The sequence below is a fragment of the Sus scrofa genome, chromosome 5, assembly GCF_000003025.6.
Source record: "Sus scrofa isolate TJ Tabasco breed Duroc chromosome 5, Sscrofa11.1, whole genome shotgun sequence".
NCBI lineage: Eukaryota > Metazoa > Chordata > Mammalia > Artiodactyla > Suidae > Sus > Sus scrofa.
This window is the reverse complement of record NC_010447.5, coordinates 15,643,975-15,668,669: the sequence shown is the minus strand read 5'-3', so window position 1 is coordinate 15,668,669 and position 24,695 is coordinate 15,643,975. Positions and strand designations below refer to the sequence as shown.

General features: G+C 45.1%; 1 protein-coding gene across 7 annotated transcripts in view; it reads left to right on the top strand.

Moving 5' to 3' along the window:
- FMNL3 (formin like 3) overlaps positions 22,611-24,695 on the top strand; it is a 53,395-nt gene continuing 51,310 nt past the window's right edge. Inside the window, exon 1 of one of the 7 annotated variants that reach the window (XM_021091608.1) lies at positions 22,611-22,995. In XM_021091608.1, the coding sequence (XP_020947267.1) occupies positions 22,870-22,995 (126 nt within the window). In that variant the 5' untranslated portion in view covers positions 22,611-22,869. The remainder of the gene's footprint in view (positions 22,996-24,695) is intronic. The other 6 variants (XM_021091615.1, XM_021091610.1, XM_021091613.1 and 3 more) reach the window with 6 other exon arrangements.

Genomic DNA, 24,695 nt, shown 5'->3' with positions numbered 1-24,695 from the left:
AAAGAAAAATTTAAAAATGCAATATAATTCACATACTATAAAATTCATCCTTTCGGGAGTTCCTGCTGTGGCACAAGGGGTTAAGGATCTGGCATTGTCACTGCTGTGGCCTGGGTCACAGCTGCAGCTCAGATTCAGCCCCCAGCCTGGGAACTTCCATATGCTGTGGATGCAGCCAAAAAAGTAAAAAATAAAATTCACCCTTTTAAGCTGTACAATTCAGTGTATTGTGATTTTTTTTTTTTTTTAGTGTAGTTTATAAGGTTGTGCCATCAACACTGCTGTGGAATTCTAGAACATTTTAATTACCATCAAAAGAAACCCTGTACCCATTTCCCTTTATCCAGGGCTAGTAGCCATTAACTTACTGTCCAACTCCATGAATTTGCCTGGACATTTCATAGAAGAGAATCATATAGTATTGGTCTTTTATGTCTAATTTTTTTTTTTTTTTTTTGGCCACAGAACAAGCATGTGGAAGTTCCTGGGCCACAGACTGAAGCTGAGCCACAGCAGCAACCTGAGCTGCTACAGTAACAATGCCAGGTCCTTAACCCACTGTTGCACAAGGGAACTCCCTGACTTCTTTAACTTAGCATAATATATTCAAGGTTCATCTATGTTGTAGCATGTATCAGTACTTCGTTCCTTTTTATGGCTGAATCATATTCCATTGTATGGCAGTACCACATTTTGTTTGTCTATTTATCCATTGACATTTGGGTTCTTTCAACTTTTTGGCTCTTATGAGCAATGCTGCTATGACCACTCATGTACAAGTTTTGTTTTGTTCCACACACTCACAGCATGTGGAAATTCCTGGGCCACAGACTGAACCCTTGCCACAGCAGCAACCCTAGCCACTGCAGTAACAATGCCAGATCCTTAACCCACTGTGCCACAAGGGAACTCCTCATGTACAAGTTTTTGTGTGGACATGTGTTCTCATTTCTCTTGGGTATATTCCTAGGAGTGGAATTGTTGGGTCACTGAAGCCATACTATGTTTTTTTTTCAAACTGGCCTTGTATGCTTGACACTTATCAAGAGATTGAATCTATTCCCTTCCCCTTGGATCTGGGCAAGCTTCTGACTGCTTCCCAAAATAGACTGCAAAAGAAGCTGTGTGACTGCCAAGGTTAGGTCATAAAATGCCATGCATATTCTGCCTGTTTCTCTTGGAGCACTTGCTCTCGGCCACTCTCTAGAGACTCTCTTAGAACCTAGCTGCCAGCTTGTGAGTTCAAGCTACTTGAAGAGGCCATGTATAGGTGCTCCCATAAATAGTCCCAATTGTGGTACAACCACTATGGAAAACAGTATGGAAGGTCCTCAGAAAAGTAAATATAGAACTACTGTATGATCCAGAAATCCCACTCCTAGGCATATATCTAGACAAAACTACAAATCAAAAAGATACAGCACCCGTATGTTCATAGCAGCACTACTCACAATAGCCAAGACATGGAAACAACCTAAATGTCCATCGACAGATGAATGGAATAAGAAGATGTGGTACATATCTACAACGGAATACTACTCAGCCATAAAAAAGAACAAAACAGTGCCATTTGCAGTATTATGGATGCAACTAGAAATTCTCACTCTAAGGAAGTAAGTCAGAAAGAGAAAGACAAATACCATATGATATCACTTATATGTGTAATCTAAAATGTGGCACAAATGAACCTATCTATAGAGCAGAAACAGATTCACAGACATGAAGAAAAGACTTGCAGTTGCCGAGGTGGAGGGGGAGGGAGTGGGATGGACTGTGAGTTTGGAGAAAAGAGATGCAAACTATTACACTTAGAATGGATAGGAGTTCCCATCATAGCGCAGTGGAAAGCAATCCAACTAGAGACCATAAGGTTTCAGGTTCAATTCCTGGCCTCACTCAGTGGGTTCAGGATCCAGTGTTGCTGTGAGCTACGGTGTTGCAGGTGCGGCTTGGATATGGCATTGCTATGGCTCTTGAATAGGCCAGTGGCTACAGCTCTGATTAGACCCCTAGCTCAGGAACCTCCATATGCTGCAGGTGTGGCCCTGAGAGGACAAAAGATGAAAAAAAAAAAAAAAAAAGAATGGATAAGCAATGAGGTCCTATTGTATAGCACAGGGAACTATATCCAATATCTTATGATAGAACATGATGAAAGATAATATGACAAAAAGAATATATATATGTGTGTGTGTGTGTGTGTTTGACTGGGTCACTTTGCTGTACAGCAGAAATTGACACAATAAGTTAACTATAATTTAATAAAAAATTAAAAAAATATTATTAGCAAAAAGAAATGGATGTTTCTATGATTGATCAGCATTGACAAGTGGGATTAAACCAACCTGTAACTGTGAAAAAAAAATCCCAGTTGAATCCAACTTTTGAGTCATCCTCACCCAGATGTGAGCAACAGAGGCTTCAGAGGATTCTAGCCTCCAGATGATTCTAGCAATTTCAGTCTTCCCAGCTGATACTTTGCTGTGCTCGCTCCAAATTCCTGCCTCATAGAATCCACAAGCCTAATAAAACGGTTGTTGGTTTATGCCAAGTTTGGAGTGGCATAGATAACTGTGTTCTCTCTACAAATCAGTAAGAAAAAGACCACAACCAAAATAAAAAGGGGCAAAGGGTATAAACAGGCAAAGCAATTCACCCAAGAGAAAATCCAAATGGCCAATAAATGCATGAAAGTATTTTCATTCTCACTAGTAATTAGGAAAATGCAAATTGAAACAATGGTACACCATTTTACACAAGATTGGTAAAACCAAAAAGTCTGACAACTCCAGTACTGGTAAAGAAGAATAATTTAACAAGATCTGGCAAAGCTGAAATGAACATGTCTCATAACTTCTAGATATATATTTTAACATCTACATTTAAAGATACAAAACTAAAGCTGTTCATTACAACTTTTCTTGAAAAGCAAAAAATTAGAAACATGATTTTTTTTTTGTCTTTTTGTCTTTTTAGGGCCGCACCCACAGCATATGGAATTTCCCAGGCTAGGGGTCGAATCAGAGCTGTAGCTGCCAGTCTATACCACAGCCACAGCAATGCCAGATCTGAGCCATGTCTGTGGCCTACAACGCAGCTCACAGCAACTCCAGATCCTTAACCCACGGAGCGAGGTCAGGGACCGAACCCGCAACCTCATGGTTCCTAGTCAGATTAATTTCCTCTGCACCACAACGGGAACTCCAGAAACATGGTATATTTATATCATTCATTCTCAACAGGGACAGTATCACCCTGAAAGGAATGAGTAGGTTCTTAGAGGTGCCAAAAATTGGATGTGGTTTGTGGTAGTGACCCTCGAAAGCTCAATTCTAGCCAACAAAAATCTTCCTTAGTATTTAATTTCTTTTATTGGGAGAAATTAAGTTAAAATTAGGAGTTTCCTGGTGGCACAGTAGGTTAAGGCTTGGGCATTGTCACTGCTGTGCTTTGGGTCACTGATGTGGCACAGGTTCGATCCCTGGCCCAGGAACTTTTGCAAGCTGCATTTGCGGCCAAATAAAATAAAATTAAATATTATTCATTTAATAACTAATAGTTACATTTTCTGTCGGGGGGGGGGAATAACAAAAGAAAGGTTAAGAAATAGATTTATACAGTGAAAAACCATGCAGCTGCTACAAATGTAGTAGACTTGTACTATCAGCTCGGATACATCTTGAACAAAATGTGAATGAAAACAAGTTACATAATGTTACATGCAAAATGGTGCAATTGATATAAAATAACACCAAGAACAATAATATATATTGTTTAAATATACACATAGCAAAGGTTTTTTTTTTTTCAAACTTGTACTGTATAAACATTAGATTCATGATAATAGGTGCCTCAGAGAAGGATGGGTGGTGAATGAGATTAGGGAAAGGAAGTTTCGACATATTGATAATATCCTATCTTTTTTTTCCCCCCTTTTTAGAGCCCCAGGTGCACATATGGAAGTTCCCAGGCTGGGGGTCAAATAGGAGCTGCAACTGCCAGCCTACGCTGCAACAATAGCCACGTCAGATCGGAGCCACATCTGCAACCTACACCACAGCTGGCAGCAATGCCAGATCCTTAGCCCACGGAGCAAGGCCAAGAATCGAACTCACATCCTCATGGATACTAAAGGGGTTCATTACTGCTAAGCCACAAAGGGAACTCCCTATGATATCCTATCTTTTTGAGAAATTATCTGAAGCAAAAGGTATAAAATCTTAACATTCATTAATTCTGAGCAATGGGTACTTGGGCATTTGTTTTCTCTATGCTTTTGTTTTTTCCCCCCCAAATTTTTCAAATTGAAAGAAAATAAAAATTTAAATATTAAAAAAATTCTTATTTGTTTTAGGTATGTGTGAAGTGCATCTGTTGTGAGTGGGTCTGTGCCAATGAAAACCAATTTAGGAGGATAGAATATTAATGGATGGAGCAGACAGGGTTTGCTTGTAAAACAAATAGTTTTTAAAAACCCTGCCTGCTTCTCCCCATTCACATTATCCTCCTGGCCCTGAAGATATTTAGGTTTACCTGGCCCAGAAACTCTGTTCTTAGGCCCCTGGAGACCTCCCCCGGCTCCTCACCCTACTTACAATTCAGAGAAAGGAAATTCTTCTTAGTTTGGTGAAGTGAAGGTCCTTCTCCTTCCTTATCTGGCTAAGACACCATGCCCACGCCCTTGAGTACTTTGCCAAGGAGCGAATTCCGTGGCTGCATTATTTGTTCACCGACCCGGATCTTACCCTACTTGCCATATTTTCCTCTGAGACAAGAAGCATAAAGCCAAAAAACTGCTTGATAGGGAAAACAGGGGAAAAACAAAAGAGAAAGTCTTAAAATGTGATTTAAGGTACTCGGCCATAGCTGCTGTGTTTGTGCTGCGCTCTAGATCCTCTTACATGTTGCGAAATTTAAACTGACAAGACTCCTAAATCAGGCTTTGTCTGCTTTCCCCCTTGCTTCTTTATTTGCCCACATCACTGTCTGCCCTTAGTTTCCTATTCTATCCACCTATAAATGTGTATTTAATATTCTGTTTAAGATTCAGGAGAAGCCTTTTCAGTTCCCAGATCTTATTTGTATTTCCATTGACATCTGAAGGGCAGGAGTGAGGAAAATTGAGCCTCCTTTTTCCAACCAAAGTATTATGGGCTATTATTACTAAAGACTGGTAGAAAAAAACCAAAAAACTAAAAAATAGAGTTTGCTATATTTTTTACTTTTTTTTCTTGTTAGGGCTGCACCTGCAGCAAATAGAAGTTCCTGGGCTAGGGGTTGAATCAGAGCTGCAGCTGCCGGCCTACACCACAGCCACAGCAACATGGGATCTGAGATGCATCTGCGACCTACACCTTAGCCTGCGGCAAAACGCCCGGTCCTTAACCCACTGAGTGAGGCCAGAAATCAAACCTGCATCCTCACAGAGACTATGTCAGATTCTTAACCCGCTAAGCCACAGTGGGAACTCCAATATTTTTTACTATCAACTGGCCCCTTGTAATTTTTCAGAATGCAGTGGTAACAGTAACAAGAACATTAGGAATTCCGCTGTGGCTTAGCAGTAATGAATCTGACCAGTATCCATAAGGATGCAGGTTCAATCTCTGGCCTCGCTCAATGCGTTAAGGATCCAGCATTGCTATGAGCTATGGTATAGGTAGCAGATGTGACTTGGATCCCAAGTTGTTATGGGTGTGGCTGTGATGTAGGCTGGCAGCTATAGCTCCAAATCGACCCCTAGCCTGGGAACCTCTATATGCCAAGGACAAGGCCCTAAAAAAAAAAACCAAAAAGGAGTTCCCGTCATGGCACAGCAGAAACGAATCCTACTGGGAACCATGAGGTTTTGGGTTCAATCCCTGGCTTTCTTAGTGGGTTAAACATCCAGCGTTGCTGTGAGCTGTGGTGTAGGTCGGCAGCAACAGCTCTGATTGGACCCCTAGCCTGGGAACCTCCACATGCCCACAGGTGCGGCCCTAAAAGGACAAAAGACAAAAAAAAAAGAAAAAAGAAATAAAGAAAATCAAGCAGAAAACTATCAGTAACATTTTAGCCTATCTAGTTCCATTCATATATAAAGAGTGGGGTTAAGAATAACTTTTTATTGTTTATTTTTGTTTATGTTCTTGTTTTCACTATGGTGTAGGCCAGCAGCTGTAGCTCTGATTTGACCCCTAGCTTGGGAACTTCCATATGCTGTGGGTGCGGCCCTAAAAAAAAAAAAAAAAGAAAGAAAGAAAAGAAAAAAGAACATTAGAAGAACGTTTTACTCTTTTCAAAGTAATTTTCCACCTGCCATTATCTGTATAACAATTCAGTGGAGAAGGTAATGCAGATATTATTAATCCTATTTTACAGATGAGGAACCTGAAACTTAAACAGATTAAATTCGTTTCTGTAAAGAGCTATGAGAGCTGCTTCATTCTTAGAAGTAGTTAGCTGTCTTCATTTTACTGTGGACCTTCTGTCTGAGTTTCCGAGCAATTACTTCAGTATTCCCAAGCACTCAACAGTCTACACTCTTCTACCCCATCACCATCTCCAAGCCCTAAACACTTGGCCAACCTCTTCATCTGTTTCCCTGGTCCTGCCTCTGTCATGTAGAGCAGAGAGTGAAACCAAGCAAAGGGCTCAGGAGCCAACCTCCGACAGCAGGAGTTTGCAGCAAAGTCAGGACTTACTGCAGGGGGCCAAGCAAGGGAGCGGGAGACAAGCCTCAGACCCACTCCCACTTGAAGCTAGGGGCTCTTTAAAGGGGAAGAACTAAGAGGCTGGAATTAATCATCATGTCATGGTATTCCTGTGACTTTTTTTTGGGGGGTGGGGGTCTTTTTGCCTTTTCTAGGGCTGCTCCCAAGGCATATGGAGGTTCCCAGGCTAGGGGTCGAATCGGAGCTGTAGCCTCCAGCCTATGCCAGAGCCACAGCAACGCGGGTTCCGAGACATATCTGCAACCTACACCACAGCTCACAGCAATGCTGGATCCTAACCCACTGAGCAAGGCCAGGGATCGAACCCGCAACCTCATGGTTCCTACACGGATTCGTTAACCACTGTGCCACCATGGGAACTCCATGACTTTTTTTTTTTTTTTTTTTTGGCTGTGCCCAGGGCAGGGATCAAACCTGAGCCATAGCAGCGAACCCAAGTGGCTACAGTGCCACTGCTGGATCCTTAACCCATTGAGCCAAAAGAGAACTCTGTGATGTTTCTTAACCATGGTTTTGGGAGTCAGGATATCTCTGGTTTATGATTCTCTGGCCAGGTGGTCCATGGCTTGGGGGTCTGTTAGCTCTCTTGCCCTGGAGAAACAAACCGAGTTTGTACAGTAGTGACATTATCTACGACAGCAATTTTAGTCATTAACGCTGTTCTTGACAGTAGCAATTTTAGCCATCTGACTCTATTTGATTAGCATTCAGTCAGTACAGGATTGAGGTCAGAGGAGACAAGAAAGGGAGTACAGCTTTGGACAGAGAAGTTAATCATAAACTGCACAGGGAACTTGGCTTTAGGGGGACTCAGTTTCAGTAGAAAGGCACTGGAGTTCCCGTCGTGGCGCAGTGGTTAACAAATCCGACTGGGAACCATGAGGTTGCAGGTTCGATCCCTGCCCTTGCTCAGTGGGTTAACGATCCGGCGTTGCCGTGAGCTGTGGTGTAGGTTGCAGACGTGGCTCGGATCCTTCGTTGCTGTGGCTCTGGCGTAGGCCGGTGGCTTCAGCTCCAATTCAACCCCTAGCCTGGGAACCTCCATGTGCCGCGGGAGCGGCCCAAGAAATAGCAACAACAACAACAACAAAAGACAAAAAGACAAAAGACAAAAAAAAAAAAAAAAGAAAGGCACTGCACTTACATAACTGTTGCTTATTGCATGGACTCCCTGAATCACTATTCACAACTGATGAAACAAATCTTTTCTTCCTCAAGGGTTCAACCTGTCTTTTTTTCCTTGCCTTATTGTGATCGTTTTAAAACAGGTTCAGAAATTCTTTGAGACTCCTCCCTGCGAGAGGGGGAGCTTAATTCTCCTCTTCCCTTCAAGCATGAGCTGGACTTAATGAGTTAACTTCTAATGAATAGATTATACATCTTCCTCAACTTATAATGGGGCTACATCCCAGTAAACCCATCAAAAAACTGAAAATATTCCAGGTTGAAAATGCACTTAATATACCTAACTTACCCAACATTGTAGCCTGGTCAACCTTAAATATGCTCAGAATATATACTATTAGCCTACAGCTGGGCAAAATTATCTAACACAAAGCCTATTTTATTCATTTATTTTCTTTTTTGGCCACCACATGGCATATGAAGTTCTTGAGCCAGTGATCAGATCTAAGCTGCAGTGCAGGCTACACTGCAGATTCTGTAATGCCAAATCCTTTAACCCACTGTGCCAGGTCGGGGATTGAACCTACGTCCTGGTGCCACAGAGAAGCCGCCGATCCACTGCACCATGTAACAGACACTCCAAGCAGCAATGTATAACTAATACCCTTGCTCAATTTCCTTTCTTGATTCCAGCTTGAGGGTTTCTTGACATAGCTTGAGGGTTTCACAGCCTAAGCACACGGGCTGCCAATCATCCTCATAAAGACCCAATTAGTGCTTTATAACCACACCCTCGCTGATTTGTGACAAACGGATTGTAAGAGAACAAGAGTGGGGTCCAAGAAAGGAGTTAAGCTATTAGAATAGAACAAGTGAGAGAGGATGAGGACTTGGACTAGAACAGCAGCTTGTGAGGATGGAGGGGACCAAATGGGTATTTTACTCTACAGGAAAGTTTTGTGTTTTGTGTATGGGGAACACCACAGGAAGGAAAAACAACATGCCTTCTGTCTGAAATCACTTTCTTCTAACTGCTGAACACAGGAGTTCCCTTTGTGGCTCAGCAGTTAATGAACCTGACTAGGATCCACGAGGATGCAGGTTTAATCCGTGGCCTCTTCTCAGTGGGTTAAGGATCTGGTGTTGCCGTGAGCTGTGCTGTAGGTTGCAGACATGGCTTGAATCCCGTGTTGCTGTGGCTGTCGTGTAGGGAGGTAACTACAGCTCCAATTCAAATCCTAGTCTGGGAACTTCCATATGCCATGGGTGCAGCCCTAAAAAGCAAAAACAAAAACAAAAAACAACAACAACCAAAAAAAAAAAAAAAACCTTCAAAAAAGCAAAAAAACAAACCCCAAACTAATGGCTGAGCACAAAAATCCAATGTCCTTTTCCTAATCCTTCTCCTCCTTGAAACGACCTCTTCCTTTGGCTCCACTGGCACAGCATTACCTGGCTCCCCTTTTGCCTTCTCAGACTGCTCCACCTCTGCCTTTCCTCCCAATTCCTCTATATCTATACCCCATTCTCTCCTACCCAGGGTTAAAACTTAAGAGTTATTCTTCTCAATTCTTCTCTCTCTCTTTTCTTTCTTCAGCAAATATTTGTCACAACCTTAATATGCACCAGATTCTGCATTAAACATTAGAGACACACCAGTGCATATGGGCATGGCCCCAGCCTTTACGTAGTTTTCACTCTACTGGGGAAGACAGACAACACTCACACAAGTGAATACACACAAGGAGTATAAGGGTTTTGTTTTGGTTTTTTTTTTTTCAGTCCAAATGCCTTTGCTTCATTTTAATTTTTAAATAACTTTGTTTAGGTATAATTGACATATACAATAAACTGCCCATATTTAAAGCGTACAGCTTCATGAGTTTTGATGTGAATTATCATCATAATCAGGTAATGAACATACCCCTTACTCCCCTAAATTTCCTCAGGCCCTTCTGTAACCTCTCTTGCCTTCACCCTCCCCTACTCCATGGCAACCACTGACCTGCTTTCTACCACTACAGTTCAGTTTGAATTTTCTAGAATTTTAGTTGTTGGAATCATAAAATAATGCACTCTTTTCCTTCGGCCTCTTTTTACTCAGCATAGATTTAAGATTTATTCATCGTTGTGCATGCAGAAGTTTTCAGGGCCAGGGACTGAACCCACGCCATAGCAGTGACCCAAACCACAGCAGTGACAATGCCAGATCCCTAACCTGCTGCACAACCATGAAATTCCTCATTACTTTTTATTCCCGAGAAGTATCCCATTGTATGGATTACTATAAATTGTTTATTCATTCATCCAGAAATGGACCCTGGGATCATTTCCAGTTTTTTTGCTACTAGAAATAAAGTGCCAAGAATATCTGTGTAGAAGTACAAGTCTTTCTGTGCTCATCTATCTCCTTTTTTTTTTTTTTTTTTTTTTTGCTTTTTTTAGGGCTAAACATGCAGCATATGGAGGTTCCCAGGCTAGCAGTCGAATCAGAGCTGTAGCTGCCAGCCTATGCCACAGCCACAGCAACGCAGGATCCGAGCCACGTCTGCGACCTACACCACAGCTCACAGCAACACTGGATCCTTAACCCAGTGAGCAAGGCCAGGGATCGAACCCAAAACCTCATGGTTCCCAGTCAGATTCGTTAACCACTGAGCCATGATGGGAATTCCGCCATCTATTTCCTTTTTAGGGGGTTAAATATCTAGGAGTGGGAGTTCCTGTCATGGCTCAGTGGAAACAAATCTGACTAGTATCCTTGAGGACACAGGTTTGATCCCTGGCCTCACTCAATGGGTTAAGGATCCGGCATTGCCACGAGCTGTAGTGCAGGTCGCAGACTTGGCTCAGATTGTGTTGCTGTGGCTGTGACTGTGGTATAGGTCAGCAGCTGCAGATCTGATTATACCCCTAGCCTGGGAACTTCCGTATGTCACAGGTGCAGCCCTAAAAAAAAAGAGAAAGAAAATATCTAGGAGTAGAATGACTGAAGTTCCCTGGTGGCGTAGTGGGTTAAGGATCTGGCATTGTCACAGCTGTAGCTTGGAATGCTGCTGTGGTGCAGGTTTGATCCCTGGCCCCAGAACTTCTGCTTGCCACCAGTGCAGCCAAAAAAAAAGAAAACAAAAACAAAAACAAAAACATATGGTAGGTATATGTTTAACTTTTTAAAAAACTGTCACATTTTTGTTTTCCAAAACGGTTGTACCATTCACTTTACACCCCCACCAGCAGCATATGAGAGATCCAGTTTCTACACATCCTCACCTATATTCATGTCAGACATTTATTTATTTATTTTAATTTTTTTTTTTTGTCTTTTTAGGGCTGCACCCACAGTATAGGGAGTTTCCCAGGCTAGGGGCCCAATTGGAGCTGTAGCCATCAGCCTGCACCACAGCCACAGCAATGCCAGATCCAAGCCTCATCTGTGACCTACACCACGGCTCTTGGCAATGCCAGATCCTTAACCTGCTGAGGCCAGGGATCAAAACCACGTCTTCATGGACGCTAGTTGGGTTCATTAACTGCTGAGCCACAATGGAAACTCCTATATCAGACTTTGAAATGTTAGGTGTATAGGAGTATCTCACTGTGGTTTTAATTTGCATTTCCCTAATGACTAATGATACCATCTTTTCATGTGTTTATTTGTCCAGTATCTTCTTTGCTGAACAATCTCTTTAAATATTTGTCCAATTTTCTTTTCTTTTCTTTTTTTTATGGACACCCCCCATGGCATATAGAAGTTCCCAGACCAGGGATTGAATTCCAGCTGCAGCTGCAGCAAGCGCTGCTGGATCCTTTAACCCACTGCAATCACTGGGGATTGAACGTACCCCTCTGCAGCCACTGCAGTTGGATTCTTATTTCTTTTATTTATTTATTTATTTATTTATTTATTTATTTATTTATTTATTGTCTTTTTTTTTTTTTTTTGCTATTTCTTGGGCTGCTCCCGCGGCATATGGAGGTTCCCAGGCTAGGGGTCCAATCGGAGCCGTAGCCACCAGCCTACGCCAGAGCCACAGCAACGAAGGATCCGAGCCGCGTCTGCAACCTACACCACAGCTCACGGCAACGCCGGATCGTTAACCCACTGAGCAAGGGCAGGGACCGAACCCGCAACCTCATGGTTCCTAGTCGGATTCGTTAACTACTGCGCCACGACGGGAACTCCGGATTCTTATTTCTTAACCCAGTGCACCACGGGTTGGTGGGGGGACTCCTACCCCATTTTTTTATTGGGCTGTTCATTTTCCTTTTCTTTTTTTCTTTTTATTTGGCTGTGCTCATGGCATATGGAAGTTCCAGGCCAGGGATAGAACTTGCACCACAGCAGTGACCCAAGCCACTGCAGTGTCAGCACTGGATCCTCAACCCACTGCACCACAAGAGAACTTCTGCTTGTTTTCCTATTATTGATTTTTGAGAGTTATTTCTATGTTCTTGATATGAATCCTTTGTCACATATGTGACCTGCAATACTTTCTCCTGGTTTGTGGCTTATTTTCAGTCCTCTTAACAATACCTTTCAATGAGCATTCATTTTTAACTTTAATGAGGTATATTCATTTGTCTTTTTTTTTTTCTTTCTTTCCTTTTAGGACTGCACCTGAGGCATATGGAAGTTCTCAGGCCAGGGATCAAATCAGAGCTGCAGCTGCCAGCCTGTGTCACAGCCACAGCAATGTGGGATCTGAGCCACATCTGTGACCTACATCACAGCTCACAGCAACGCCAGATCCCTTAACTCACTAAGCAAGGCCAGGGATTGAACCTGTATCCTCATGGATACTAGTTGGGTTCTTAACCTGCTGAGCCATGATGGGAACTCCTTCACTTCTCTTTTTAAGGATTGTGCTAAGGATGGCTAAGAAATGTTGTCAGAGAGGGCAAACTGTAGTCTGAAGGAGAAGACTAGAGAGACAGGACCAGAGATTAAACCAGTCGGGGTGGAGTGGAGAGGAGGAGACCCAGTTACAGGTAGACATCGAGTAGATCCACACAAGCAGAATGGTGGATATGGTTAATGAGCATTTGACATATATTCCCGTATTCCCAGCATGTATTCTCCTTCTAGTGTGCTTCCTATATTGCAGAGGCTGAACAGATAAGGATTATATTTCTCAAAATACCTTGCAGCCAGTCAGATGTACCAAGTGGGATTTAGAAGGCAGACGTGAAACAAAGGCCATCATGCTGTTACTCTGGCTATTTCTCCTGGTAAGCAAGGCCATTGGGATGTGATATATTCCAGTGATGTCAAGCTTTGCAAATATTGAGAGGTGGTTGCATCAGAGGGTAAGTGGCAATGTCCTGATTCCTTGATCACAGTTGCAAGTACCTGCTCTCAAGCCCCATCATCAATGGAGACCTCCAGGTGCCCTCCCACCCCCGACTATGGCAGAGGTAGCAGCTTCCCTGAGGAGCACTTTTTTTTTTTTTTTTTTTTTTTGTCTTTTTAGGGCCACACGCGGCATATGGAGGTTCCCAGGCTAGGGGTCTAGTTGGAGCTGTTGTTGCTGCTGGCCTACGCCAGTGCCATGGCAACGCCACATCCAAGCCGCATCTGTGACCTACACCACAGCTCATGGCAACGCCAGATCCTTAACCCTCTGAGCAAGACCAGGGATCGAACCCTCAACCTCATGGTTCCCAGTTGGATTCGTTTCCACTGCGCCATGACGGGAACTCCAAGGAGCACTTTTTATCATGTTCTGGAACTCATTGCTAGAGTTTCAGCCAGAGTGGGCCCTCTAGACTTTCCAGTTGATTTTGGAAGCACCTATGTCCTGATATATCCTTATACTGTTTGGTAGGGGGGTTTTGTTTCCTGCCTTGAACCCTCAGTGATACCAGCAGTCAGACCATATCTGAATAATAATGAATCAAAGGGCCCCGTGGTTTAGGAAGAATGTCACAATGTATGAAGTCATTCATTTGTTCAATGAGCATGTAACCGACACAACGTGGGTGCTATTTCTAGATATTAGGAATACCAGCTTGCCCTGAAGAAGCTTACACAATCTGATGATTCATAATATGATGAAAGAGATATTGGGACATTATGTGCTCTCAGACATGTTCTCATCAAATTTGGAGAAGTTATCAAAGAAGTGACGTGTAAGCCTAGTTTTAATGGATGAGTAGGAATTAGCCAGCCAGGAGGAAGGCTTCTTCTATCTAATAATAGTGTAAATTATTATTATTATTATTATTGTCTTTTTTCCTTTTATAGGGCTGCTCCCGTGGCATATGGAGGTTCCCAGGCTAGGGGTCTAATCAGAGCTGTAGCTGCCAGCCTACACCACAGCCACAGCAATGTGGGATCCGAGCTGCGTCTACAACCTATACCACAGCTCACGGCAACACCGGCTCCTTAGCCCACTGAGCAAGGCCAGGGATCGAACCCACAACCTCACGGTTCCCAGGCGGACTTGTTAACCACTGCGCCACCATGGGAACTCCAATAATAATAGTGTAAATTATTAAGAAAAAGTTTAAAATTTCTGCATTCACATTTCCCACATACACACCTCCCAGAAAAAAAAGAAGAGAGAAGGAGAAGATGTGTGTTTCTAAAGACCTTATCAGATGGGGCTAGTGATCAGGTAGGAGCTTCCTAGGTGGGAAGGGAGCAGGCAGAGGCAGGGGTTTGAAAGTGTTCTGAGTAAGAAGGTGGAACCCATCAAACTAAGAGAGATTCTGGGCTTCTCTGGAGACTAAGGGTCAAGCATCCTCAGGCCAGCCTCAACATTTTTTTTTTTTTTTTTTTTTTTTTTTTTAGGGCCGCACCCATGGCATATGGCAATTCCCAGGCTAGAGGTTGAATCGAAGCTGTAGCCATCAGCCTACACCACAACCACAGAAACGGGGGATCGGAACTATGTCTGTGACCTACACCACAGCTCATGGCAACACTGTATCCTTAACCCACTGAGCAAGGCCAGGGATCAAACCTGCATTGTCATGCATGCTAGTCAGGTTTGTTTCCACTGAGCCACAACGGGAACTCCACTTTTCAGTCTTCTTCACCCCACTACTTCTCACACGAGAATCAGAATAGCATGGGATTCCGAGTCCAAGGCCAGGTTCAGTGCCAGGGTCTTCACTTACTAGCTATAAGGCCTTGGACATATTATTTAATTGCTTTTAGTCTGTTTACTAATTTATGCAATGAGGAGAATGACAATATCTCCCTTCTACACTGTGAAGGTCCAACCAGATAATGGATGTAGGGACATCACTGTTTATTATAAAGCAGTATAAAAATGCTAGTCACTTTTTTGTTGTTGTTGTTTTTTTTGGTGTGTGTCTTTTTGCCTTTCCTAGTGCTGCTCCCATGGCATGTGGAGGTTCCCAGGCTAGGGGTCTAATCGGAGCTGTGGCTGCCGGCCTACACCAGAGCCACAGCAACATGGGATCTGAGCCGTGTCTGCAACCTACACCACAGCTCAAGGCAAGGCCAGAATCTTAACCCACTGAGCGAGGCCAGGGATCGAACCCGAAACCTCATGGTTCCTAGTCGGATTCGTTAACCACTGAGCCACAACAGGAACTCCAAAATACTAGTCACTGTTACCTAATAGGTAACTAAGTCTTGTGGATTCTATCTCAGGGCTAGCTCTATCATAGACTGAATTGTGTCCTCCCCACATCCATATGTTGACAGTGTGACGGTATTTGGTGATAGGGCCATTTGGGAGGTAATTAAGGTTTAAGGAGGTCATAAGGATGAGGTGATAATCTGATAGGATGTTGTCCTCATTAAAAAGAGAAAGAGGAGTTCCCGTGGCTCAGTGGAAACGAATCTGACTAGTATCCATGAGGATGCAAGTTTGATTCCTGGCCTCACTCGATGGGTTAGGGATCTAGTGTTGCCATGAGCTGTGGTGTAAGTCACAGACATGGCTCAGATATGGCGTTGCTGTGGCTGTGGTGTAGGCCGGCGGCTACAGCTCCAATTTGACCCCTAGTCTGGAAACCTCCATATGCTGTGGGTTCGGCCTTTAAAAAAAAAAAAAAGAGGAAGAGAGACACTAGAGCCCTCTTTCCATGTGAGTACAGAGGAAAGGCCACATGGGGGCACAGCCAGAAGGAGGACATCTACAAGCCAGGAAGAAAGGGCTCACCAGAAACCAACACCCATGGCACCTTGATCTTGGATTTCCAGCCTCTAGGACCGTGAGAAAATAAACCTCTGTTGTTTAAGGCACCCAGTCTCTGGTATTTTATTATAGTGGCCTGAATGAACTAATGTAATATTTTCCCCCAATTTTACTGCTCTTCATCTCCCTATCCTTTTGTGTGTGTGTGTGTGTGTGTGTGTGTGTGTGTGTGTGTGTGTGTGTGTGTGTTTAGGGCTGTACCCATGGCTAGGGGTTGAATTGGAGCTTCACCTGCTGGCCTACACCACAGCCACAGCAACACAAGATTTGAGCTGCCATGAGGTTGAGGGTTCCAGCCCTGGCTTCGCTCAGTGGGTTAAGGATCCAGCGTTGCCATGAACTGTGGTGTGGGTCACAGACGCAGCTCGGATCCCACGTTGCTGTGGCTCTGGCATAGGTCAGCGGCTATAGCTCCAATTAGACCCATAGTCTAGGAACCTCCATATGCTGTGGGTGCTGCCCTAGACAAGGCAAAAAGACACAAAAAATAAATAAATAAACCCACTTCCTCATGGATACTAGTTGGGCTTGTTACCCCTGAGCCATGATGGGAACTCCCCTCTCTCCGTCTTGATTTTCTTCTGGGCCTTCTCTTCTCCATATCATCTCTGCAGACCTCTCTGTATTCTCAAATGCTGCTAAAGGAATCTTTTCAGGAGTTCCCACTGTGGTGCAGTGGGTTAGGAATCTGACTGCAGTGGCTTGGGTAACTGCGGAAGCCTGGATTCAATCCTTGGCCTGGCAGTGGGTTAAAGGATTCAGCATGGCCGCAGCTGTGGCATAGATTGCAGCTGCTGCTCAGAGTCAATCCCTGGCCCAGGAACTTCCATACGCTGCAGGTGAGGCCATTAAAAAATAAATAAATAAAAAAGGAATCTTTTCAAAGAGTATACTTAAAAACTGTCTAGGACACAGGACTATCTACAGCATAAAGGGCTCAGCTGAGCATGAGATGCCTCTAAACTTTTTTTTTTTTTGCTTTTTAGGGCTGCACCTGCACCTGTGGCATACGGAGGTTCCTAGGCTAGGGGTCCAATTGGAGGTATGGCTGCCGGCCATAGCAACTCTGAAACTGAGCTGCATCTGTGATCTACACCACAGCTCATGCCAACGCCGGATCCTTAACCCACTGAGCAAGACCAGGGCTCGAACCCACAACCTCATGGTTCCTAGTCAGATTCATTTCCACTGCGCCACAACAGGAACTCCTCTAAACTTTCTAGAGGAACTAACTCCTTTCTAGCTTTGTCTCCTGTCCTCCCACTACATACTCTATGCTTTAGCCTCACTGAAATTCTTTTTTTTGTTTTTTGTTTTTGTCTTTTCTGGGGCCACACCCATGGCATATGGAGGTTCCCAGGCTAGGGGTCTAATTGGAGATATAGCCACCAGCCTATGCCACAGCCACAGCAACATGGGATCCGACTGCATCTGCAAACTGCACCACAGCTCATGGCAACACCGGATCCTTAACCCACTGAGTGAGGCCAGGGATCGAACCCATAACCTTATGGTTCCTAGTTGGATTCATTAACCACTGAGCCATGATGGAACTCCATAGTCTCACTGAAATTCTTACCACTGCTCAGACATTCCATGTTCTTTCACAGTTCTCCATTTTCACCTGCATGGTTCCACCTTCCTGAAATGCCTTTTCCCCTTCCTGATCACGCCTCTTTCCATCACAGTCTCACTTTTTCCACTGACACATCCATTTGTCCTATCCTTTAGCCCTGGCTCAAGTGTCATCTACTCCCTGAAGGCTTAGGCAGCACTTTGCACACCCGTTTATTACAAAACGTATCATATTGTTTTGTAAACATAATTTTGAGAGTCTTTCCTATTAGATTCTGAGAACATGAAAGAAAGACACCCATTCATCATTGAATCTTCGTTTATACTTGAAACAAAGCAGGCACTGGATACATCTATCTTATATAAACAAACAAAAAAAAAGCCCACAGTCCAGACAAGACATACACAAAAAATTAAACAAAAGGCAGTTCAAGAACCACGAGTGACACATTGGGTATCCTTCATGGCACCAAGCCCAGTGTCTTGCATGGAGTCGACTCTCAGTAAGATCACTGAATTAAGCTCCAAGTGAAAAGTAGAGAAAATAAGAATCAGGATCATTTAAATCTAGGAGAACAGCAGGATGGGATTTAAAAGCTGGTACCCATTAATATAATGCCAATGATCCTATCTGGTGCCTTCAAACTTAGTCCATCCTCCTCCTCCTCTCTGCCTTTCCTCCCCTGCCCAGACTGTGAGGTCTTTTGAAGTCATAGGGAGTGGTGGTGGTGGGGAGACCATGAAGGGGGTATCTCTTACTCATCTTTGTATCTTGTATTCTTTTTCTATCTACTGGTATTTAGCCAGATGCTTTGCACATGATAAGCATCCAACAGTGGTTGCTGCATCTTGTTAAGAACCAAAGATTATGCTGAATCTGGGGGATTTTTGAAGAGGCCACTTAGAAGAAAGTGGAAATCCAGATCAGGGACACAGCAGGACTATATATGTCTCCTACTGCTGCTCTAACAAATGGCCACAAACTTAGCGGCTTAAAACAACATGGGTTTATTATCTTATAGTTAGATAGTTATCTTAGAGGTCAGACATCTGAAAATAGGTCCTACATGGCTCAAATTAAAGTGTTAGGACTGTGTTCCTTCTAAAAACTCTAGAGGAGAATCTGTTTCCTTGCCTTTTCCAACTCTAGAGGTTGCTACATCCTTTGGCTTATGACCCTGCATCACCCTGACCTCTGCTTCTGTTGTCACATCTCCTTCTCCTGATCCTCCTGCCTTCCCCTTTAAGGACCTTGTGGTTACACTGAGCTCACTCAGACAATCCAGGATAATCTTCCATCTCAAGATCCTTAACTTAATCTAATCTGCAAAGTCCCTTTTGCCACATAAAATAACATATTCACAGGTTCTTGGGATTAGGATGTGGATACTTTAGGGAATCGTTACTCTGTCTTACCGCAAGGATCAAAGCTGAAGACATAAGATTGCACAGCAAATGTATGGAGATGGATCTTTCCAGCTGAAGCAAAGCATTCATGAGTATTAGAGTCAGGTAAGATAGGAAAAGTAGATTGAAGAGGCATTGGGGTTTGGAGATGATACACATCACTGAATAACAGATTCTGTTTTGGACTTAACCTTTATAAAGTAAGAAAGCTTTGAAGGTGAGTGAACAGAGAGTTAGCAAGGAATGCAGTAACCTAGCAGATTCCAGAAGACCCTAGAGTATAGAAATTTGGTGGTCAACAAAACCTGAAATAAAGGTTTGGTATCAAGCAATCGCACAGGTTAGTACACTGCTGTTTCTGTCTTGTCAAGTCTTTCCTTTCTGCTAGCTATCACTTGAGCATCCATAATAAATGACTGATGAATTATTTCCCCTCTTGAATTCTAAATTTTTGTCTAGTGGAAGTCTTTAGTTTTGTTATAGCTTGTCTATCCTAGAAGAGTCAGCTATAGCAATTGGGAAAGTATGTTTGGGGTGGGGTGGGGGAGGAAAACAGGGGACAAGATGTGAATTAACTGATTTGTCCAACTGACTGGAAGAAGCTGAGCTTCCTGGGAGTTTCAGTGGTCTGCAAAGACAAGGACTCCATTTTTTTTTTTTTTCCTTTTTAAGGCCGCATCTGTAGCATATGGAGGTTCCCAGGCTAGGGGTCTAATCGGAGCTGCAGCTGTTGGCCTACACCACAGCCATAGCAACGCCAGATCCGAGCCACGTCTACAACCTATACCACAGCTCACAGCAACACCGGATTCTTAACCCACTGAGCAAGCCGGGGACTGAAACCTCATCCTCATGAAAACTAGTTGGGTTCATTCTGCTGAGCCACGACGGGAATTCCCTGGACTCCACTTTTTGGTTGTAAACAATAGAAACCTAACTCAGACTGACTTACACAAAAGTAGAATATATCAGCTTTAAATAGCATCAATATGCTGATGATTAATATCGTCAGCCTGCTTCTCCAGTCTCATACATTTCCAGTCATCTAGTGACTACCTCTAATTGGATGTCCGATCTGCAAATCAAACTCAATATGACCAAAACACTATTCCTGAGCTTCCCCCTTTGGCTGTCTCTCACCAAATCTACTCCTCCCACAGTCTTTCTCCATTTCAGTTACTAGAAACGTCAGTTTCCCTGTTGCTTAGGTGAAATGCTTTGGAGTTAACTTCCATTCCCCTCTACATTCACACTGTCAAACAATTTTATTGGCTTTACTTTCAAATCCATGGAGACTCTGACCATTTCTCGCTACCTGTACAGCTACTACCCTGCTCCAAACTACCATCATCTCTCACCTATATTATTGCAATAGCCTCCTTAACTGGCCTTCAGGCCCCATGTCTCTTTCAGTTTGATTCAATGCAAGAGCCAGAAAATCCTTTAAAACATAAGTTAGATCATACCACTCTTCTGCTCAAAATCATCCAATGGCTACCTGTTCCACTTAGAGAAAAATCAAAGTCTTTGCAGTAGCCTACAACACCCTACACAATATGACTTATGGTTACCCTTGTGACCTCATCTCCTCCCCCACTGCCCCCCACAAACCTGTGGCATATGGAAGTTCCTGGACCAGGAACTGAACTTGAGCCACAGCTGTGACCTATGCCACAGCTGCAGCAACACTGGCTCCTTAACCCACACAGCAGGAACTCCTCTGACCTCATCTTTTACTACCCTTCCCTTTGCTCATTGCACTCCAGCCACATTGGTCTCCTTCCTGCTTCTCAAATACATTAGACATACTATGCAGCTGCCATTCCCTCTGTCTAGATCACTCGTCCCCCACATAGTCACATGGCTTATTTCCTCACTGTTTCAGCTCTTTATCCAAATGTTATTTTATCAGTGAGGTCTGCTCTGATCATCCTGTTTAAAATTTTAACCCCCTTCCACCTCTCTCCTTTCCATTTTATTTTTACTAACATTGATCACTGACATCTGTACATTTTACTTAGTTTATTGTCTACCTCTTCTTCTACCCATAATGCAAATTCCAGGAGAGCAAGATGTATGTCTTTTTTGTTCACAGATGTATCGTCAATGCGTAAAACAGTATTTGACATATAATGAGCTTTTTAGTAAATATTTGTTGAATAAATGAATGCAAAGTCAAGGTGATAACTTCAGGCATAATTGGATTCAGGTTCTTGGTATGGTGTTGTTCTGTTTTCCTTTTGACCACACTTGCAGCATGTGGAAGTTCCTGGGCCAGGGACTGAACCTGCACCATAACAATGACCCCAGTCACTGCAGTGACAGTGCCAGATCCTTAATCCACTGCATCACAAGGGAACTCCTTAGCATTTGCTTTCCTCTGCATTGGCTTCATTCTCAAGCAAGCTTGAAGTGTTATGGGTGATGGTATGGGAAGAGATTGCCTCTTTTTTTTTTTTAAGTCTTTTTAGGGCCACACCTGAGGCACATCGAGGTTCCCAGGCTAGAGATTGAATCAGAGCTACAGCTGCTGGCCTAAACAACAGCCACAGCAACGCCAGATCTGAACCACCTCTTCAACCTATACCACAGCTCAAGGCAACACCAGATCCTTAATCTACAGGGCAAGTCCAAGGATCGAACCTGCGTCCTCATGGATGCTAGCCAGATTTGTTTCCACTGAGTCACGATGGGAACTCCAAGAGAATGTCTCTTTCTTGATTATTCCAGTGAAAGCCTTAGAAATGAGTTTTATATTCTGGCTTAAGTCAACTGTCAATTCCTAAAACAGTCTCCAAAGGTAGAGGAAGAAAATGCTTTGATTCGCCAGGCCTGGGTCATGGGACCTCCTGGAATGGAGGTGAAGTTCAGCTCTACATGGACTGAGGACAGGCGAACGTAGTTCCCTAAAAGGAGACGGGATGTTATCGCTTGAGGAAGAGGTATGCAGGGTGGCAGAAACAACAGAAGGCCATCACATCATAAATGACGACCCTCCCAATAGACCTAGCCCAGAGCAGCATCCTTCTCCTGCCTCACCATTTTCACATTCAAGCAGATCAACGTTTGAACGTCGGTAAGGTCCTCTCCTAAATCCTTTTCACCTGTCTCAGGCAGTTAAGGTAGTCCCCATTCCTAAATGCCCGATTCAAATTCTCCCTCTTACCGTGACTCTAACAGGTGTGGTCTCTCTCCCACTTCTGAGTATCCTAGACGTTTCTACTTCTCTTGCAGTTATCTGTTCACTCGGTGCCCTGTATCTTATTTATTTGTATATATTATGAGCTATTATGGTAAAGGGCCGTTTCCCAGGGACCAACCCAACACCTCACGCCCTCAGCAACTGCGATGATTAGATACGCACCAGGGCCGCCAGGGCGCGCCAAGCGCCAGGCGCGAGGCCACCGCGGTGCTGGAGGCACTGTGATTGGCAGTTGAGGCCGTCAATCGGACTCAGGAGGGGGCGGGGCGAGGCGGGCTGCCCGGGAGGCCCGTGGGCGAGAGGCGGGGCCTGCATGAATGGGGCGCGCGGCTGCAGTCGGCGCTCGGGGGGAAGCCGGAGTCCCGGCCGGGAGTGGGTGGGAGGAAGCGAAGTAGGGGGGGAAGGGAAAGAGCGCGGGGGGCGGGGAGGGGCAGCGCCGGGGCGGCGCGCTGAGAGCGGCGAGGCGGCGGGTTTTAGCTGGAGCCGGTCGCTTCGGTGCCGCTGTCCGCTCCGGGTCTTGCCGGACCCTAAGGAGCCCCTCAGCCCCCGACCCGGCCGAGGAGTCGGGACTAGGGTAGCCGGCCCTGAGGGAGGAGCCGAGTCCGACAGGCCCAGCCCAAGACCCCCGGGCTTGGAGGTGGGGGGCTGAGGCCCCCGAGGGGGCCCCGCAGCGATGGGCAACCTGGAGAGCACCGAGGGGAGCCCGGGCGAGCCGCCCTCTGTCTCGCTGCTGCCGCCGACCGGCAAGATGCCGATGCCTGAGCCCTGTGAGCTGGAGGAGAGGTTCGCCTTGGTGCTGGTAAGAGCCGAGCCTAGTCCCTTCCCCCTCCTACCGCCCCCCCCCCCCCAGGTCCCAGCGCCTCAGGTGGGACTTTGCCCGAGTCCCTTGGTCCGGTCCACCTCTTCAGTCAGGGCCTTGGACAGACCTCGGCCCCCAGCGCCTTCCCGGGAACCTCTGAGCAGCCCCATCAGGGACCTCCCGACCGACCGCCTCAACCGCTGGACGCTTAAGAGGAGGGGTCCCCAGCCCGGGACCGCCCCGGGACCCAGACTTCTTCCTCGCCCCTCCCCCTTCTGCCGCCCTTCTCGCTCCCCCCCCCCCCCGCCCCACTTCCCTGACAGTCTCCCCAGGTCCTTAGAATTCTCACTCCTAAGCCTCTGGCTGGTGCGGGGGGAATTCAGAAGCGCAGGGCCGGCCCACTCCTCAGCCTAAGTCTGCGTTCTCTGACTGGGGAGACCACCTCTGATGTTAACATGGAGACTTTCCAGGGAGTGGGTCCTACTCCCAGCCGGGACCAGATGTTTGGGGGAGAGGGGGGTGGGTAGGGAATGGAGGGGAGCTGGCAGCTCTTGAAGAGGGTGGAATAAAGAGTGCTGCCATTCCTCTTATTTTCAGAACGGCCTGCAGGCATCCTGCAAAGTTACAGTGGGTTTGCCTAAAAGGCCTGAACATGTGGATAAGCCATTTCACTAGTGTATTTTTCCAATTGAAACAATACACGAACCATCCTGCCTCCCCCGCCTCCCCACTTTTTATGTTAAGCCCTAGCGACTGGGTTTGGTTTTTGGGGCTGTACTTTTTTTAGTCTTTCTGTAGGTTCCTAAGTGATCTGTATGGATGAGTTTTTAGAGCTGACTTTGGGATTCTTTGGTGTGGGAATTGGACATTGATGTCAGTGGCTCTGTGGACAGAGAGGATCTGAGCTGGTATCACTGAGATGGAGCCAGAGAATCTGTTGGAGCTAAAAATGAAGTTTTGGAGAAAGAAAGTGAACTAGGAGATGGAACATTTACTAACAGAGGTAAATCTTAGAGAAACTTGGGGAAAGGGTTTCCAGTTCCTCAAAGAACTCTCTAAGAGGCAGTGTTAGTACTGCAGTAATTGTTACTATGGCCTGAAGGGCCGACTTTGCCTTTGCCTGTAAGGAGGAATAAGTTGTGGACTTAGCAGCCTTATTGGATTTCATCTGCTTTGGAATGATTAGATCTGTTGGCATCAGTGAAGCTGTCTAGGGATCCTGGCCTACTCTGATGGTGCAGAGTCTGACACCAGCCCACTGGCACCATAGCCAGATCAGGGGGGGTACATGGGTTCCGAGGGGAAGCTGGTACCTCTCTGCCCATCAGCTCTCTGAAGGGCCAAAGGGATCTGGGCCACACATCCTGTGGCCCTCTGCATTTCCCCCAGCCTCCTCAGAGGGATGGGGTGAGTCAGTGATTACTAATATGCCGTGGCCATCTCAGAGGCTGAGGAGGAGAGCCTTGGACTTGGTGCCTTTGAGAACAAGAGCTCAACTGTTGGGGAAAGAGTAGGAGGGATTTTGCACTCCAGTGGGGGTGTAAAAACCTCCATGGAGTGGCATGAGGTAGCTACAGAGAATGGAGAGAAAGGGATGGTCAGAGATAGAGTGGATGGGGGCTGCCAGGCTGTTTGTCGCAAGAGCTCAGAAGCATAGTCGATCATGTCCTTATTGGAGTTTAACTGACAAGTCTGTTTAG